The sequence below is a fragment of the Malania oleifera genome, chromosome 4 (assembly GCF_029873635.1).
Source record: "Malania oleifera isolate guangnan ecotype guangnan chromosome 4, ASM2987363v1, whole genome shotgun sequence".
NCBI classification, from domain to species: Eukaryota; Viridiplantae; Streptophyta; class Magnoliopsida; order Santalales; family Ximeniaceae; genus Malania; species Malania oleifera.
Window position 1 is genome coordinate 115,667,960 of NC_080420.1, and position 15,003 is coordinate 115,682,962.

Here is a 15,003-nt window from a genome sequence, read left to right on the forward strand (position 1 = left end):
ACACAAATAATAAAGACACCAACTTACTAGAGACATTAATTGCTCTTACAAGTTACTAACAAAATAAATGCTCCAACTTTCTAGACACAATAAATACCAAGCACAACTTACTAACACTCCAACTCACTAGACATACTCACACAATTTCCTAACATACACATGCAAGCAAGTTGTCTTGCATGTTTACAAATTAAATACAAACAAAAGTCAAAGGAAGGCCCAATTCGTGTGGGCCCAATGGAGCCGTGTGGGGCCCACATGGATCTTGAACTCGGACTTGCTTCAGCATCTCTAATCGGGTCTTTCCCACACTGAAAAGTCTTCAAAACAAGTCTTCAAATAATCCATTCAAAATCTACAAACAATTATAGACCAATGTGGACATCGGGAGGTCGTCCACGTGTCATCATGTCAGCAAAGAAAATGTGGACATCGGGAGGCCGTCCACGTGTCACAACATTTGAAAATGACATAGGTAGGGCATGCTGATCCCCATCAAATACTCATAATATAAAAATCTTTCAAGTTAATTAATAATTATTGTGTTGTTAAGAACGTTCAGAAATAAGCCCCTTTCATTTTTGAGGATTTATGCACCATCTTTGGTAAGATCCACACAACTAGGAAGGATGCACAAGACCAACTAATATGGTTGAGGAGATGGATAAGGATTGAGATGATGAAACTAAACTCGGCAAAAATGAAATCAATGATACTATTTGGTCCGAGGTTGAGACTATTTGGTCTTTGAGATTAAGAAAAGATAATGAAAGTGAGGATGATGAGTCAGATTTCATTATGGCTGCAAAATTTTAGGGGGGAAAAAAATGAGGCCAGCTTGGCTCTTTCTCATAAAATAATCAAACATCGAAGCAAATTTGATGCTAATAGAAATCAAATTGTAGAAAAATTTTGAAAATTTGACTAAAACTACAATAGCATTGAAAAGTTGGGTGGATACTTGGTCATGATCCGAAGTCAATTGATGTTTTCTTCACCATGCACAAATCCCAATAATAACAAGGTAGGGTGGATTAAGGGAATGCCAGCCAATTATGATGCTTCAGCCAATGGTTTGGATGAGATCTAATTACCTTTTTTGTGATAGTTGTTCACCAAATATATGAATTTACTTCGTGCTCTTTTAGATTGTTATTTTGGATAGTACTTATGACTCTAGGCGCCTAATTGACATTGACTATATATTATGCATGATGATGACTTAAAAAAAGTTGCATTGACATCAATGTTTTCTATACTCAATATAGACGTTTTGATTGAAAGACTTTGATACTAGGTGGTGTTGACACTTACGTTGATACTTGTGGGTTGAGAAGAATTAAGTTTGTTTAGCTACCACAAATGGTACTTCGTAATTTACAAGTGTGATGTCAACTTCTAAGAGGAGATGTTGACAATTTATATTTCAAAAAGATCAAGTACTATGCATTTCACAAATGGGATTCAAATTTCAATAGGAGATGCTACCCTTTTTTATGTAAAACTTTAGTGTTGTGCATTGAATATGGGATGTCAAATTTTATAAGCAAATGTTGCCTTTACATATTAAAAATTAATTATGTTGTGTATAATATATAGGCAGGAGCAGTAAACCCTAATTTGCATCCCCTATCCATCTTTCTCCTGCTCGACCCTTCATCTTCTTCTCACTTCCTCAGCCCTACCTTCGTCATGGCTCTTAACACACTGGTCTGTCTACTCCAACAATTTCCTTGACCATTCTCTTTGCTTTTTGGTGCTTGCACACTTCCTCCACTTCGAAGTTGCCCTCCATTCATTCACTGTAAGGTGCTCTTCTCTTGTTAACCTTACACTTTCTTGGAGGATCGGCTATGTTTGTTCACTAACTACAACTCACAAGATGTCAATGGATGTGAAGCATACTGTGGTTGTCGAAAGGAAGTCCTTCAACCTGGTCATTAAAGGGGGAAGTCCTGACTTCCTTAGAATCACTGAATTCCACAAGGGAAGAAGGATCTCCGTCTTCCTAGGGATGGAAGAGTTTGGATGGTTCCTTGAATCCTAGGAGGATTTCTAGGCTTTGAAAAAAGCCATACCCCTAGCAACTTCACGATTTCTTTGAACAAGGAACAAGGACAAAACCGTCACTTAGCAGGTGAACTCGAACAAATTTGGAAACTACCTTGCCTTTATGGAGATGAACAATGGTGGTCGGAGAAACCTTGCATTTTTGGAAGGGTATGAATCCAAGGGCTAGATGAGGATCTCCTCCTCGGCAGTCAAGCTAGGATGTCGACCTTTTCCTCCCACCAAGAAAGGTTTAACAGCTCCAGTCATTCAACAATTCGAAAAGAAGCTTACGGCCTCCTCAATGGAAATGAACCCATTCCTCAACCGATCAGCTCCTTAGTCCCCTTGCCCTCATTTTGGCAAGCATTTTGAGTCTATTGTTGGTTGGTGGCTTGATACCCAAATCACAAGTGGTGGGGAAGATGTGTAGTCTCATGCGCTCCTTTGCAAGTGTTGTGTGGGGAGAAGTGTAGTGTTGCAAACGATTTTTTTTATTTCCCTAAGTAAGATAAAAGGCAGTCCCAAACCTTTTATCTCATTTGAGGTTGTTGGAGTGAGCCTTAACTTGGGCCTTGAGCTACAAATATAGGGATTTTTTTGGCCTAGCAATCTCACTTAACTACTTGAAACCCCAACTCAGCTCCTTTTCTCCCTTTAAGCTGCATGACGGTCCTTTTGAAGTTGCTCAAAACATGACTGCTTTGAGAAGGTCGTCCCCCTTTAGGATCTCCCATCATAGGCGGCTACAACTCGAAAGGAGGCTGTTTTGGAGTAGGAAGCCTCTCAATCTCAAACTGATGCTGAAATATTAGTCCTTGCTCTAGCCCCTAGCATTGGCTATGACACTTTGCGTGCCAATTCGAAGTTTCCAACTTTGAGGATTTGATTGATAGACCCAATTTTGATACTTTGGATGACTTGGACTTACAACACTAACTTCAAGAATCAAGTATTTATTTCGATACTTCGGAAGTTGAAATCAGTAAGCAAAACCATAGTTGTCCTGCAAAGGGTTTGAAGACAGAGCCTTGCAATTGTTTTATGATATTGAAAGAAAGAGAAGAGAGGAAATGGGAATTGGGAAGTAATCCCAAAACATCATCGAGCAATATCGGAAAGTTGAATACCAATAGGGAATTAAAGCGCTTGGAATGCATAGTGAGCTATGGAAAAACAAGGGTTCAAAAAATGACAGAGGCATGCAATAGCCAGGGCCCTTGTGTTAAATCATGTAAATGAAAATCATTTCCAAGAATGCGGGTTTCCTAACAACAAATCCAAGAGGAGTGTAACTAAGTCCTTCCTTAAGGATACAAGGGGCAATGCGGTGTGCTTGGAAAAAACTAAGGTGGAGATAGTGGAGCATCTCTTGATCAAAGACCTTTGGGGCCAAGACACTTGTGATTGGATATCCCTTGGAACAGTGGGCGGCTCAAGGGGTATTCTTGTCTTGTGGAAGCTTAGTGTTGTGGAATTGTTGGACCACTACATTAGTTCCTTCCCTTACTCTCCTATTTGTCCAAAAGCATGAATGATAACCTTCAATGGATTTTCACCAGGGCCCAGGTGAAGGACCCATTAGATCTCTTTTTTGGGATGAGCTCTTCAAGATTCGAAGTAAATAAGATGCTCCTTGGATCATTAGAGGTGATTTCAACATAATTGTTTATCCGCACAAAAGAAGCGAGAGCAGCTATGAGACCAATAGCATGAGAGAATTCCTTGACTTTATCAGTGTGAAAGCCCTAATTAATCTCCCTCTCATTGGTGGCAATTTCACTAGGTATAACTCTAGGGAGTCGCCTTCCTTTTCAAGGGTCGATGGGTTCCTAATTTTGTTAGACTTGGAACTTCACTTTCCTAGCGTGATACAAAATCTACTTCCAAGGCCCATCTCAGATCACTTCCCAATCACCCTAGACATCAAGGGAGTTAAATGGGGCCCAAACCCCTTTTGCTTCGAGAATATGTGGTTAAAGCATGATGGCTTCAGGGATTTAGTGAAAACTTGGTGGTCCTCAATTCAGGTCATGGGGATGGCTAGTTTTGTGCTTGTCTCAAAATTGAAAAGAATAAAAGAAAAACTAAAGATATGGAAACAAAAACACCTTTCGAAATGTCCAAGCAACGAAGACTGCTATCCTTAATGGCATCAAAGAACTTGATAAGCAAGAGATAATCCACGGTATTGATGATGATCAAAAAGCCAAAAGAGCTTTTGCTTAAGGAGGAATTGAATGAGGTTATTAATCTTGGGGAAATATCTTGTAGGCAAAAATCTACCATAGGTCCATAATACAAAATTATTTCATCGGATAGCAAACAGCATCGCAGAGGTAACACCTTATCCAGCATTGAAATTGGGGGAATCAACTTGACCTTTAAAAAGGTACTTGTGATTTTTATAAAGACCTTTACCCTAAACCTGAGACTTGGAGCCCTAAAGTGGATGACATCAATTTCAGATCTCTTAGTTTCTGCACAGTAGGGTGGCTTGAGAGACCCTTTGATGAAGCAAAAGTCCTTCAAGCTATTTAAAATTGTAATGGAGTTAAAGTGCATGGGCCAGCTGGTTTTTCCTTGGCTTTCTTTCAAACTAGACCCTTCTTAAGCACGATATTTTAGATGTGTTTGAGGAGTTTCATTGATCCGAAAAAATTCATCAGTTGCCTCGATACCACCTTCTCTTATTCTAGAGCAAGTTGGGGCCGTTGACACCAAGGATGGACCCTATTGGCTTGGTGGGAAGCATTTATAAAATCATTGCCAAAGAGCAATACCAGAAGTCATTAAGCAGTATCAGCATGCTTTTGCAGCTAGAAGACAGATTATTGATGCTGCCCTTATTGCTAATGAGGTGGTGGATGCCTATTTGAAGGAACGAAAAAGGGAAATAGCGGGCAAACTGGATATGGAGAAAGCATTTGATCATGTCAACTGAAACTTCCTTCTTTATCTCCTTAGGAAAATGGGGTTTTGGGGAGCTCTAATGTAGTTAGATTGCTCAATGCATCAAAAGTCCAAGCTTCTCAGTGCTCATAAATGGCTGCCCTTCTAGTTTCTTTCACTCCTCGAGAGGCTTGAGACAAGGAGATCTCTTGTCCCCTTTCATGTTTGTTTTGGTTATGGAGGTGCTTTGCCCCATGCTGATGAAAGCTATTGAAGAAGGAATTTTTAGAGGTCTCAAGGTGGGCAGAAAATGGATGGCTTACAGAAGTTTCTCATCTCCTTATCGCAGATTATACTATCATTTTTTTGCGAAAAAAGAAACCCTTCATATCCTCAACCTCTGATGTACTTTGTTAGGGTTTGAGGCTGTCTCAGGCTTGAAAGTGGACCTTGGCAACAGTGAGCTTATTCCAATTGGAGGGAACACGCGGTGGGGGTGGGAGGTGGGCCAACCTTCCTTGCTAGTCTTATAGGTTGCAAGATGGGATTCTTTCCCATTAATTACCTTGGTCTCCCCCTCAGAGCCAAATTCAAAGACAAAGGAGTCTAGGACCCCATTATTGAGAAGTCTGAAAGGAAATTGGCAGGATGGAAAAGAAATTTCTTATCAAAAGAAGGCAGACTCACCCTTATCAGAAGCACTTTGACAAATCTTCCAGTCTATTTCAGGTCCCTCCTCCCTCACCGGCCTCAGTTGCTAGGAGATTAGAGGGAATTCAGAGAAGATCTCTTTAGGGAAAGCTAGGGACAGAATTTAAATATCACCTTGTTCGATAGGGAGTGGTTAAACAACCCATATGTTCAGAAGATTTGGGGCTGAAATCTCTCCTCACTTTCATAAAGCTCTCCTCGAGAAGTGATCATGGAACTTCATAAAGAAGAAAGACCACTTTTGGTGGGAGATAGTTGTTTCTAAATATGGTCCTCCCAAGCATAACAGTTGGACAACACACAATAGTAGGGGACCCTATGGAGTGGGAATTTGGAAATTCATCGAGGGTGAAATGATTTTTTCCCAATTTATGATTGGGGCCAATGTTTACTTCTAGCATGATGTGTGATGTGAGAAGAGTAATCTTAGAATTGTCTTTCCTTCCATCTACAACTTAGCTTGTGACAAAAATGCCCTTCTCAGTCTTCGTCTCCAAATCACTGATCAGGGAATTTTCTAGAATATTCATTTTACTAGGAATATGGTAGATCAGAAACTTCATGCACTCTATGACGTTTACAAAAATCTCTATAATTTTCGTTACTAAATATCCCCAACAAACCAAAATTGGCTTTAGAAAAAAATGGCGTTTTCACTATTAAATCTTTTTATAAGAAGCTCTCCTTGCTGGGAACAAATTGCAACTCCCCTTGGATTCGTATTTGGAGGACAGCAGCCCCTTCAGAGGTTGCCTCTTTTGTTTGGGAGTGCACGCATGGAAATATTTTAGCCCTTGACAATCTGCAGAAAAGGGGGCTTACAGTCATAAATAGGTGTTTTCTTTGTATGGCTGATGCAGAATCAGTCAATCAGCAGAGAAACAACTTCAAAAATGACCACATACTCCACTTCCTAGTTCTGCAAAGCTCTATCCCACACAATGTGATCCACAACTTATCAACTAGGAAGGCATATTTCAAAGCCACCACTCCACAACACATTTCTTTCCAGACTTTGGTCCTGAAGTAATCCCACACTGCAGAAGAAAGTACATCAACTCCCCAAGCCCTTTATGATGTTTTTCCAAAGCCCAAGTCGTAAGACCAAGAAACCTCATTAAGAAACCATCCCCTTTCCAAGAGCTTATATTTTGACTCAATCACCTTTCTCTGAACACTCTCCACTTCCATTACAAATCTCCAACATTATTTCCTTAAAGAGCTATTTTTCATAAGAGCAAGAGAAAAAAACAAAAAAAAACCAAGAACAAAGAAAAAAAGGATGAAACATCCTCCAAAAACAAATGAAACCAAAACAGAACAAAATCAAACTAAACAAGCTCTCAACCACGCTTAACATCAGAGAAGCACATCCCCTTGAAGAAACCAGGGGCATAAGACAACGAAGCAGCAAAAACCATCATGTTCTGAAAGAGCAGCAACAACAAGAAAATGTCCCCATAAAAATATGTGCATTCCTCTCCAACCACGTGCAACAAAAAGGACCAAATGACAAACTTATAGCCACTTCCTCCTCAAGCCCCTGAGCTCACAAAAGCCTTTAAAGCCTCCAAGAAAAACCCCTCCAACAACATAATAATGCAAAAACAAAATGAAAGTCTTGCCACCACAAAAACACAATGCAAACATCAGGGGAGGCTCGCTGGGTCTCCAAATCTACAACTATTGGTGTTAATTCTATTAAGTACTACTAACTAAACAAAACCCCAATACTTGAAAGCAACTTTAGCGATCCAAATCAAATTAGCAAAAAATAGAAGGTGATTGAGGAGGCAAACAGATCAAATTATCATAAAAAGATCAACAAGAAAACACATCTAAAAAGTTCTGTGTCCACACTCTCTCATCCCTTCTAGAAGGATAAAATATCGAATTTCCTGAAAAGTGCCTTTCCTACTTAGGCCCCAGCAAAGAGACTCTTAAATTTCTTCCTTACACTAACACCCCCCAGTGAAAGGGAATAGGCAAATAGCCAAGCCCCTTCTCAACGCATGACCATATTTTGATTGAAAGACAAAGATCAAATCTCTACAATTTCCTTATAGCTCTTCATCAGCCCTCTACCATTCAGTGAGAAGGTACCTCAACATTGCTAACCTACCCAAAATAACATCATGCTTCTGTAGAACGAATATGGCTGCAAGTGGATGATTTAAATTAATCTACTTTTTTTTCCCAACAGAAAAAAAAAATCTACAAATGTACGAGGATGAGAAATCCTCAAAAACAAAGAAGAAAACCTACCATAGAAAAACAACAATAAGCTAAAAGCTTTAAAGTTTAGTCCAAAGTTTTATGACCTTTGTACAGAACACTTTGAGAAGAGGAAATTTTTTAGTGAAGAACACTTTACTGTGAACTTCTAAATGCTTGTCATAAAGCCAATGTGATGGCCCGCTATCTTCAATAAATTAAAAAATATATACATTCCTTTTGGAATTGTGCCAACAAAAGCAGCATTGATGGATAGAATTCCTTGCAAACCTTAAAGTGCCATTTTGCAATACTTCACAACAATCTGAAGACCCTTGTGAAGCCAACAAGAGCCAGAATATTATTCATACTGATTCTTCAAAAAACCTTCCTCTAAGGGTCTCTCAAACTATGTGACTTGCCTCTCCCAAATAAAACTCAATAAACATCTTCAAATCCAAGCTTTAAGAGTCCCTATGGGAACAAGCCTTGATCAGCAGCTTCAAGTCTCTTTAGCAACCCTATCTTTGATTATCAAGCATATATTGTGTCCCTCTTCATGTAATAAATTTCTCCTCATACTCTCACCGGCCACCTTACAGCACAATTTTAAACTGCAATACCTTCTTGACCCATCCTAACCCTCCAATTTTTATCCCATCTCACATATTCTTTGAGAAAGAGCTCTTCAAAATCATTCCTAAATATGTCTCTCTTCTTTGAGGTCACTAAAGATGTGCTCCTAAATAATCAAACTGCCTGATTCTCAAATTCAATTTCTCTATAGATTTAACCCAAAAAAGTCATGCTCCAGACTTGGAGTTCTTTTGAATTTTTTTTAATAAACACAAAAATAATTAGACAAATGTCAAAAAGATATGGAAAGAATTACAACAAAAGAAAAGAGAAACAGCATGGAGAACAATTTTTTTAACATATTTTAGTTTATGCAATTACACATGCACTTAAAACCTTCCCAACAACGTACTAAATATGACAACCAACACTACTCAAAATCAATTCTAAACAAACGGTGAGTGAGCCACATATATTTTACAACAAAAGCTAGAGGGAGGAATCATTTGAAAGGACAAAAGCGCAATAGTTTGAAACTGATATTAGCACAACTACTCAGATAATGCTCATGAAATATCTCTTCCCACAAAATATGACCTTGCAAGTTAGACAAAGCAAAAGAACTCCTAGGAGTAAAGTTGCTTAAAAAGCAAACGAAATTGTCAAACATTATCTCAATAAAATTTTTATTTTGCGCTGTTCTTGGACTACAAATTTATCAGAGTTGACTTTGTATCTTCTTGCCCTCTCTTGGGTAGTAGTTGGATCTTGAGAAGGAACATTGGGTTTCATGAGGTATAAATTCCTGTACACAGGAGAAAAGTCCTATACTCTTATCGTGATCCCTCTCACTAATTTTTTGAGTTCTGTGGAGGGAGAAAAATAGAAGAGTTTTTGAAGTTGTTGAAATGACTCCCTTAATACGAAGGCTTTATCTGCTTCGTTAGTAGGCAATACTTCCCATATTAACATGATCTTCGAATTTTGGAATTTTTTATTATCTGCACAATCTACTCTTTCTTGTTCTCTGACTCGGCACCTGCTTGGGGCCTCTAGAAAAAAAACATTGGTTTACCAAAAGAAATTAAGCCTCTGACGGCCAAAATTTTCATGAAACCAACCAATTACTTTAAAATCAATACCTTAACATCACAAAGAATCAAAGTAGATAGGTCATTCTAAGGATCGTGCAATCATGTCAAGTTATCAAGCCTATAAACAAAAGTTCACCAACGAATAATTACACATACCAAGCCTTCAGACTTTTGTCTAATTAAACAAAGCCCACAAGAGACTTGTTGATGTGTTACTGTCCAGATTCCTAGACAGCACTCCCCTTGGAACTTGGAATGCAAGGAACTCAAACACTCCATTCTCCTGTGTGTGTGTGTGCGCGCGCGCGCGCACGCTCGCAAGAGAGAGAGAGAGAGAGAGATCCAAACTCTATCATCTTATCCTAGGCAAGCCTGAACATTTTAGGAAATTCCACCAAAAAACCATACCTAATCCACTCTCGCATCTAGAATTTCCAGAACCACTCACCAAAAGAGCAATATTCAAGGCCAGTTATTGACCTGTTTCCAATACATCATCTTTACACCAAACAATACCTTAAACAGCATCTCCAATGTGTGCATATAACACCTTTCTCATTATGTCATGACTCCTCTTACTCAACTTCAGAAAACTTTATCAACACTCTGCAATGGCATCTTAAGTGAGGATGGGCAAATCTTTCAACCAAATCTATTTAATTTAGAATTTCATAATTTTTATGAACAATACCATTAAAAGAGCCAAACAGGGAATAAATTTAGGTAAGGCAAACTCCGCAGCAGTCCAGTACATAGGCAGCATACATGATCCTCAACGACAAGCCAACATAATGAAGCCCGACAACAGAGGAAATCAAGATCATTCACATTAGTTCATAGCAGATATGCTACATACTGAATTTATATTGATACAGCAATAAGGTATGATTTTAGCATCCAACGCACTATTTGGGTAACAGTCTAACACCAGTTGGATGAGGAAATACATTGAATGAAACTATATATTTTGATTCCGGAAGTGGCAACTTACCACAATAAACTCAAGCACGGATTCCATGGGAACATAAACCATGAATCCAAATGGATTAATATAAATATATCCGAATCCATTTATTTTAATAAGAAAAGAAGAATTCATTAAGGGCGCCATGGGGGTGTAACCTAAAAACAAAAACAAGGATTACAAACAGAAAGAATCAATTAAATCGATGGTGGCTTGAATCTACACAAATACTGAGCTTTAGTAAAACAAAAAAAAAAAATACAATGATTTAACCAACAATCTATTGGATTGCTGGCTGATGACTCTAAACTCGCAAAAACCCTTCTGTTTATCTCCCCCTGCAGCAGCCAAAAATGGATGTAGGGATCGACGAAGAAAATCGCTGTGTCCCATTTTTAGCAAGTAAATGATTTCGAATTAATTTTTTGATGATAAGATTAAATTAGTTATTATCATACATATCATATTTAACTAAATGGTAAGTGCATGAAAAATAATGTCGTTATCACATTTTTTGGACTACAGAATTAGATCAGTGCCTTCCAGGCTTAAGATATTTAATTTTTTGGCCAGCACCTAATATAAAAGCAGTTAACATTATTAAATAGTTTCCTATAAATAATAATACTAATTGTGGACATTATGAAAATTGATTAACCTGGTGATAACCGGGTGTTAAGCTCCAGATAACTTGAAATACAGTAGGGCAACCCTCCATAGGGGACATAGGTATGTGTTCTGACCACCTGTGCATTAAACACAACTAAAACACTTTAGAAATCAAGTAAGCATGAAAAAATTCCCTCCAAGAATGCAAAAAACCTAGTAACCACACATATTTGTATTGTACCTACCAATATTTGAAACATAATACTACAAAAAATTATTAATAACCAAAGAATTCTCTTACATGTTGAAAGAACCACAGAGAGAAACCCTTCTTCCCCCATAGGGCCACACAAACCGTGTCGGTATTAGCAAAGTCCCCGAAACCCCACTGTTTCTGTGCCCAGGATCCGGTGTAGAACCAAACATTTCCCAAAGAATTATGTATAGCACACAAAACCTATTTTCAAAAGGCAAATTTGGATACCCGCCAACTTGTCTGCTTGCCGCCAAGAAAAAGGTACAAGAACAGCTTACAACCCAACCCAACAGATCATTCGCCTCACCTTGACAAACTCCTCCTAAGAAAGGAAAACTGTTTAACTCAGAACTGGAAAACACCCCCCTGCAGAACCACAGCCAGAACCGCGATTTTTAGGTACTTCTCTTGACAGGGATCCTCCACGGAACAGCAGAGGACCCCTTAAGATTTGCACATGCAAAGTCACCACACTCCACAGACCTAAAACTCGAGAACAAACCCTAGAACACCAAGCCACAATCCTCAACCCTCACTACAAGCACATGAAAAAACCCACAAGAAACAAACACACAATCCCAGCAATTTTGTACTTAACCCCCCACTATATCATCGTCAAAATGAAACCTCCCTCAATCCCAGCTCATTTTGATCAAAAATTCAACTCAAACTTCAACAAATCAGAGTCACCAAAACCCCTCTAAATCCAACCACAAAAAATCTGCAAACATTTAGACATATAACAAAAATTCAAGCTCTGATCTGACCCAAAACACAGATTTGCAACTGTATTGAATCTAAACTCCGATATCCGAAATTGTATAAATAAACAAAATAGAATCGAATTTTTTTTTTTTTTCAATAATTTTACACTACAAAAGTGAAGAAGCAATCCAAAGCCCAAACTAGGCCCTCGGTAGAGAAACCCTAAATTTATGGAGATGAATTAGATATTATTGGCATTGTTGGATCTTCAAGCTTTGCAATTCCTGTAATTTTCCCAGTGAAGATTCCAAAGAGAGAGAGAGAGAGAGAGAGAGAGAGAGAGAGAGCAATCGGAGAGAGACACGACGATTCATTATAAGTGATGCGGTAAAAAATCGCATATGGTTAAATGGAAAAAATAAATAAATCAAAAACAAAAACAAAGAAATAATATTATTATTAATATAAATAAATATATATATATATATATCTTCACACGTGCATGTATACATGCACACGTGCTCAACACTAAAATACTATTTTTTGCGAGATTAAATATGACTTATGTGTTTTGTAAATGTAAGTATTTATTTATGCACATATGCATTACAAAATATTTTTTCGTCAATACATGCAAGTTCTATTTGTGGATAAGTTATAAACTAAAAGGAATTGAAGAAAGAGACTTTGATTTAGGGTCTAAACCCAGAAGATGATATCTAGTACGAAATTGAAATCGAATATAATTTTACGATATGAATATAAATTTGCATTTCAGTTCAAATTCATGGTATCAACTTTAAGCATTTAAGTTCTGTTTTCATCTATACTTAATTCTAAATATTATGAGTTTGAGTAAATTTTTTTGCATGTCCAATTAAACAATTATAATTAAAAATTTATAAATTATCATAATAATTAAATAAGTAAAATTAATAAATTTTGGACTAGTTTGCTAACATTTTTATTCAAAATTATTTTCAAATCCTCAAACTATTGCTTTTATATGAAATGAGCTTTATATATTTTTAATTGTAGTCAAAAAGCAATAAAATCATTTCTAGAATTGATTTGAAATGCACTTATTTTCTCGTATTAAATAATTGTATCGGTAAAGTATGATTATAAAATTCAATAATAAAACATTTCTTTCGTTCACTCTACTATTCTAATTTATGACAACTATAGTTTTTATCATATTACAAAACATCATATTGATGACATATTCGGCTTAATTTCTTACTCAATTTTTACAGTTAATGTTGACTTATTTTAGGGATATCCTGCACACGCACGTATAGAACACTGTCATACTAGTTTTACTATTTACTATATCAACAAATATAATATGATGTTATTTAATATTATAATATATATATATATATATATATTGTAGCATATATGTGTGCATGTGCATGTTTGTATGTTTTTATTAGTATTTTTTTCTAGGTATTTGTATGTATTAGTTGATGGGCAAACTTTTAATTTCAAATTTATATTTTATTTTATTTTTTAAAAAATAGTATATGATTCCAAAAGGGCCGTGACAAAAAAGGTTTTTGATATTTGTGCATCTTAATTCCAAATCTTCAAGTCGATTTTAATTAAGAAATCAAGCGTCATCAATATGTAATTTCATATAATTGAGTTGAAGTTATAATGAGTGGTATGTCCAATCAAATATTTAAAATTAAAAAATTTTGCAATTTTCAAAATAAGCAAATAAGTAAACTTAATAAATTTTGGACGAGCAATAAAATTATTTTTTCAATCTTCAAACTATTTCTTTTATTTAAAATATACACGGGCAGAGCAATAAAATCATTTGTTAAATTGATTCGAAATGCACTAATTTTATCGTCTTAAATGATTGTATCTTATGGTATGATAATAAAATTTGGAAACAAAGCATTGGTTTCGTTCACTCTACTATTATGGTTTATGTAAACTATATTTCACCAAATTTAATTCCGTATTACAATATTATGTCTGTATTCTATGTATGTCAAACAGTGTTATCGTATCGGTGATGCATTCGATTTAATCTCTTACTCAATTTTCATAGTGATGTTGACTTGTTTCTTATACTGCATACTTTATGTGTTCCTATCATACTATTCTTACAATTTATTGTTTATCGACATATATCGTATGATGTCGTTTACTATCGTAATAATATATCTTAACATATGCGAAAATATAAGTATTTTCTTTTTTTTTTTCCATGGCTGATGTTTGATTTGTTTTTGTTATAATTTACAATTATATGTCAACATATGTAATATGATGTTTTTTAATGTCATAATAATATATTTTAATATATTTGAAAATATGAATATCTAGTAGTATATATGTGATTGTGTGCATGTTTGTTTGTATGTGTGTATAAGTATAATTTTAAAAAATATTAGTATGTGTTATTTGATGGGCAAACTTGTAATTTTAGTTTTTTGTTTTGTTTTAGAGAGAGAGAGAGAGGCTATGATTCCAAAAGGGAAAAAATACAAAAGTTGTTGGTGTAAAGCTAAAATGGAATAAGATTCTACAATAGGAATAGGAATTGTGCAACCTAATTCCAAATTTTTAAATTACTTTTAGGCATTTAAGCGTTATTTATGTTTAATTTGAAATATTTTGAATCGAAGTTAGAGTGAGTGTATGTCAAATCTAACATATGAAATTGAAAATTTAGAAATTTTCAAAATAATTAAGTAAAATTAATAATTTTCTCTAGTTTGTAAATATTTTTATTAAAAAATTATTTCATAACCTTGAAACTACGAACAATTTTAATTTGAAATATGCACGAAGCATATGTTTTATATATTTTTAGTTTTAATAATGCATGGCAAGTCAAAAAAGAAATGAAAAGTACAAATATAAAACATTGTAACGAATTAACATTATTTTCGTTCACTTTACTATTCTGGCTT

General features: G+C 35.9%; 1 protein-coding gene across 2 annotated transcripts in view; it reads right to left on the reverse strand.

Annotated features, from left to right (window-relative positions):
• LOC131153330 (sucrose nonfermenting 4-like protein) overlaps window positions 1–12,459 on the reverse strand; it is a 52,223-nt gene extending 39,764 nt beyond the window's left edge. The window contains exons 1-2 of one of the 2 annotated variants that reach the window (XM_058105558.1): window positions 11,411–12,459; window positions 11,159–11,246 (exon numbers count right to left, since the gene is read on the reverse strand). In XM_058105558.1, the coding sequence (XP_057961541.1) occupies window positions 11,159–11,246; window positions 11,411–11,535 (213 nt within the window). In that variant the 5' untranslated portion in view covers window positions 11,536–12,459. The remainder of the gene's footprint in view (window positions 1–11,158; window positions 11,247–11,410) is intronic. The other variant, XM_058105557.1, reaches the window with a different exon arrangement.
• Window positions 12,460–15,003: the final 2,544 nt, after the last annotated feature.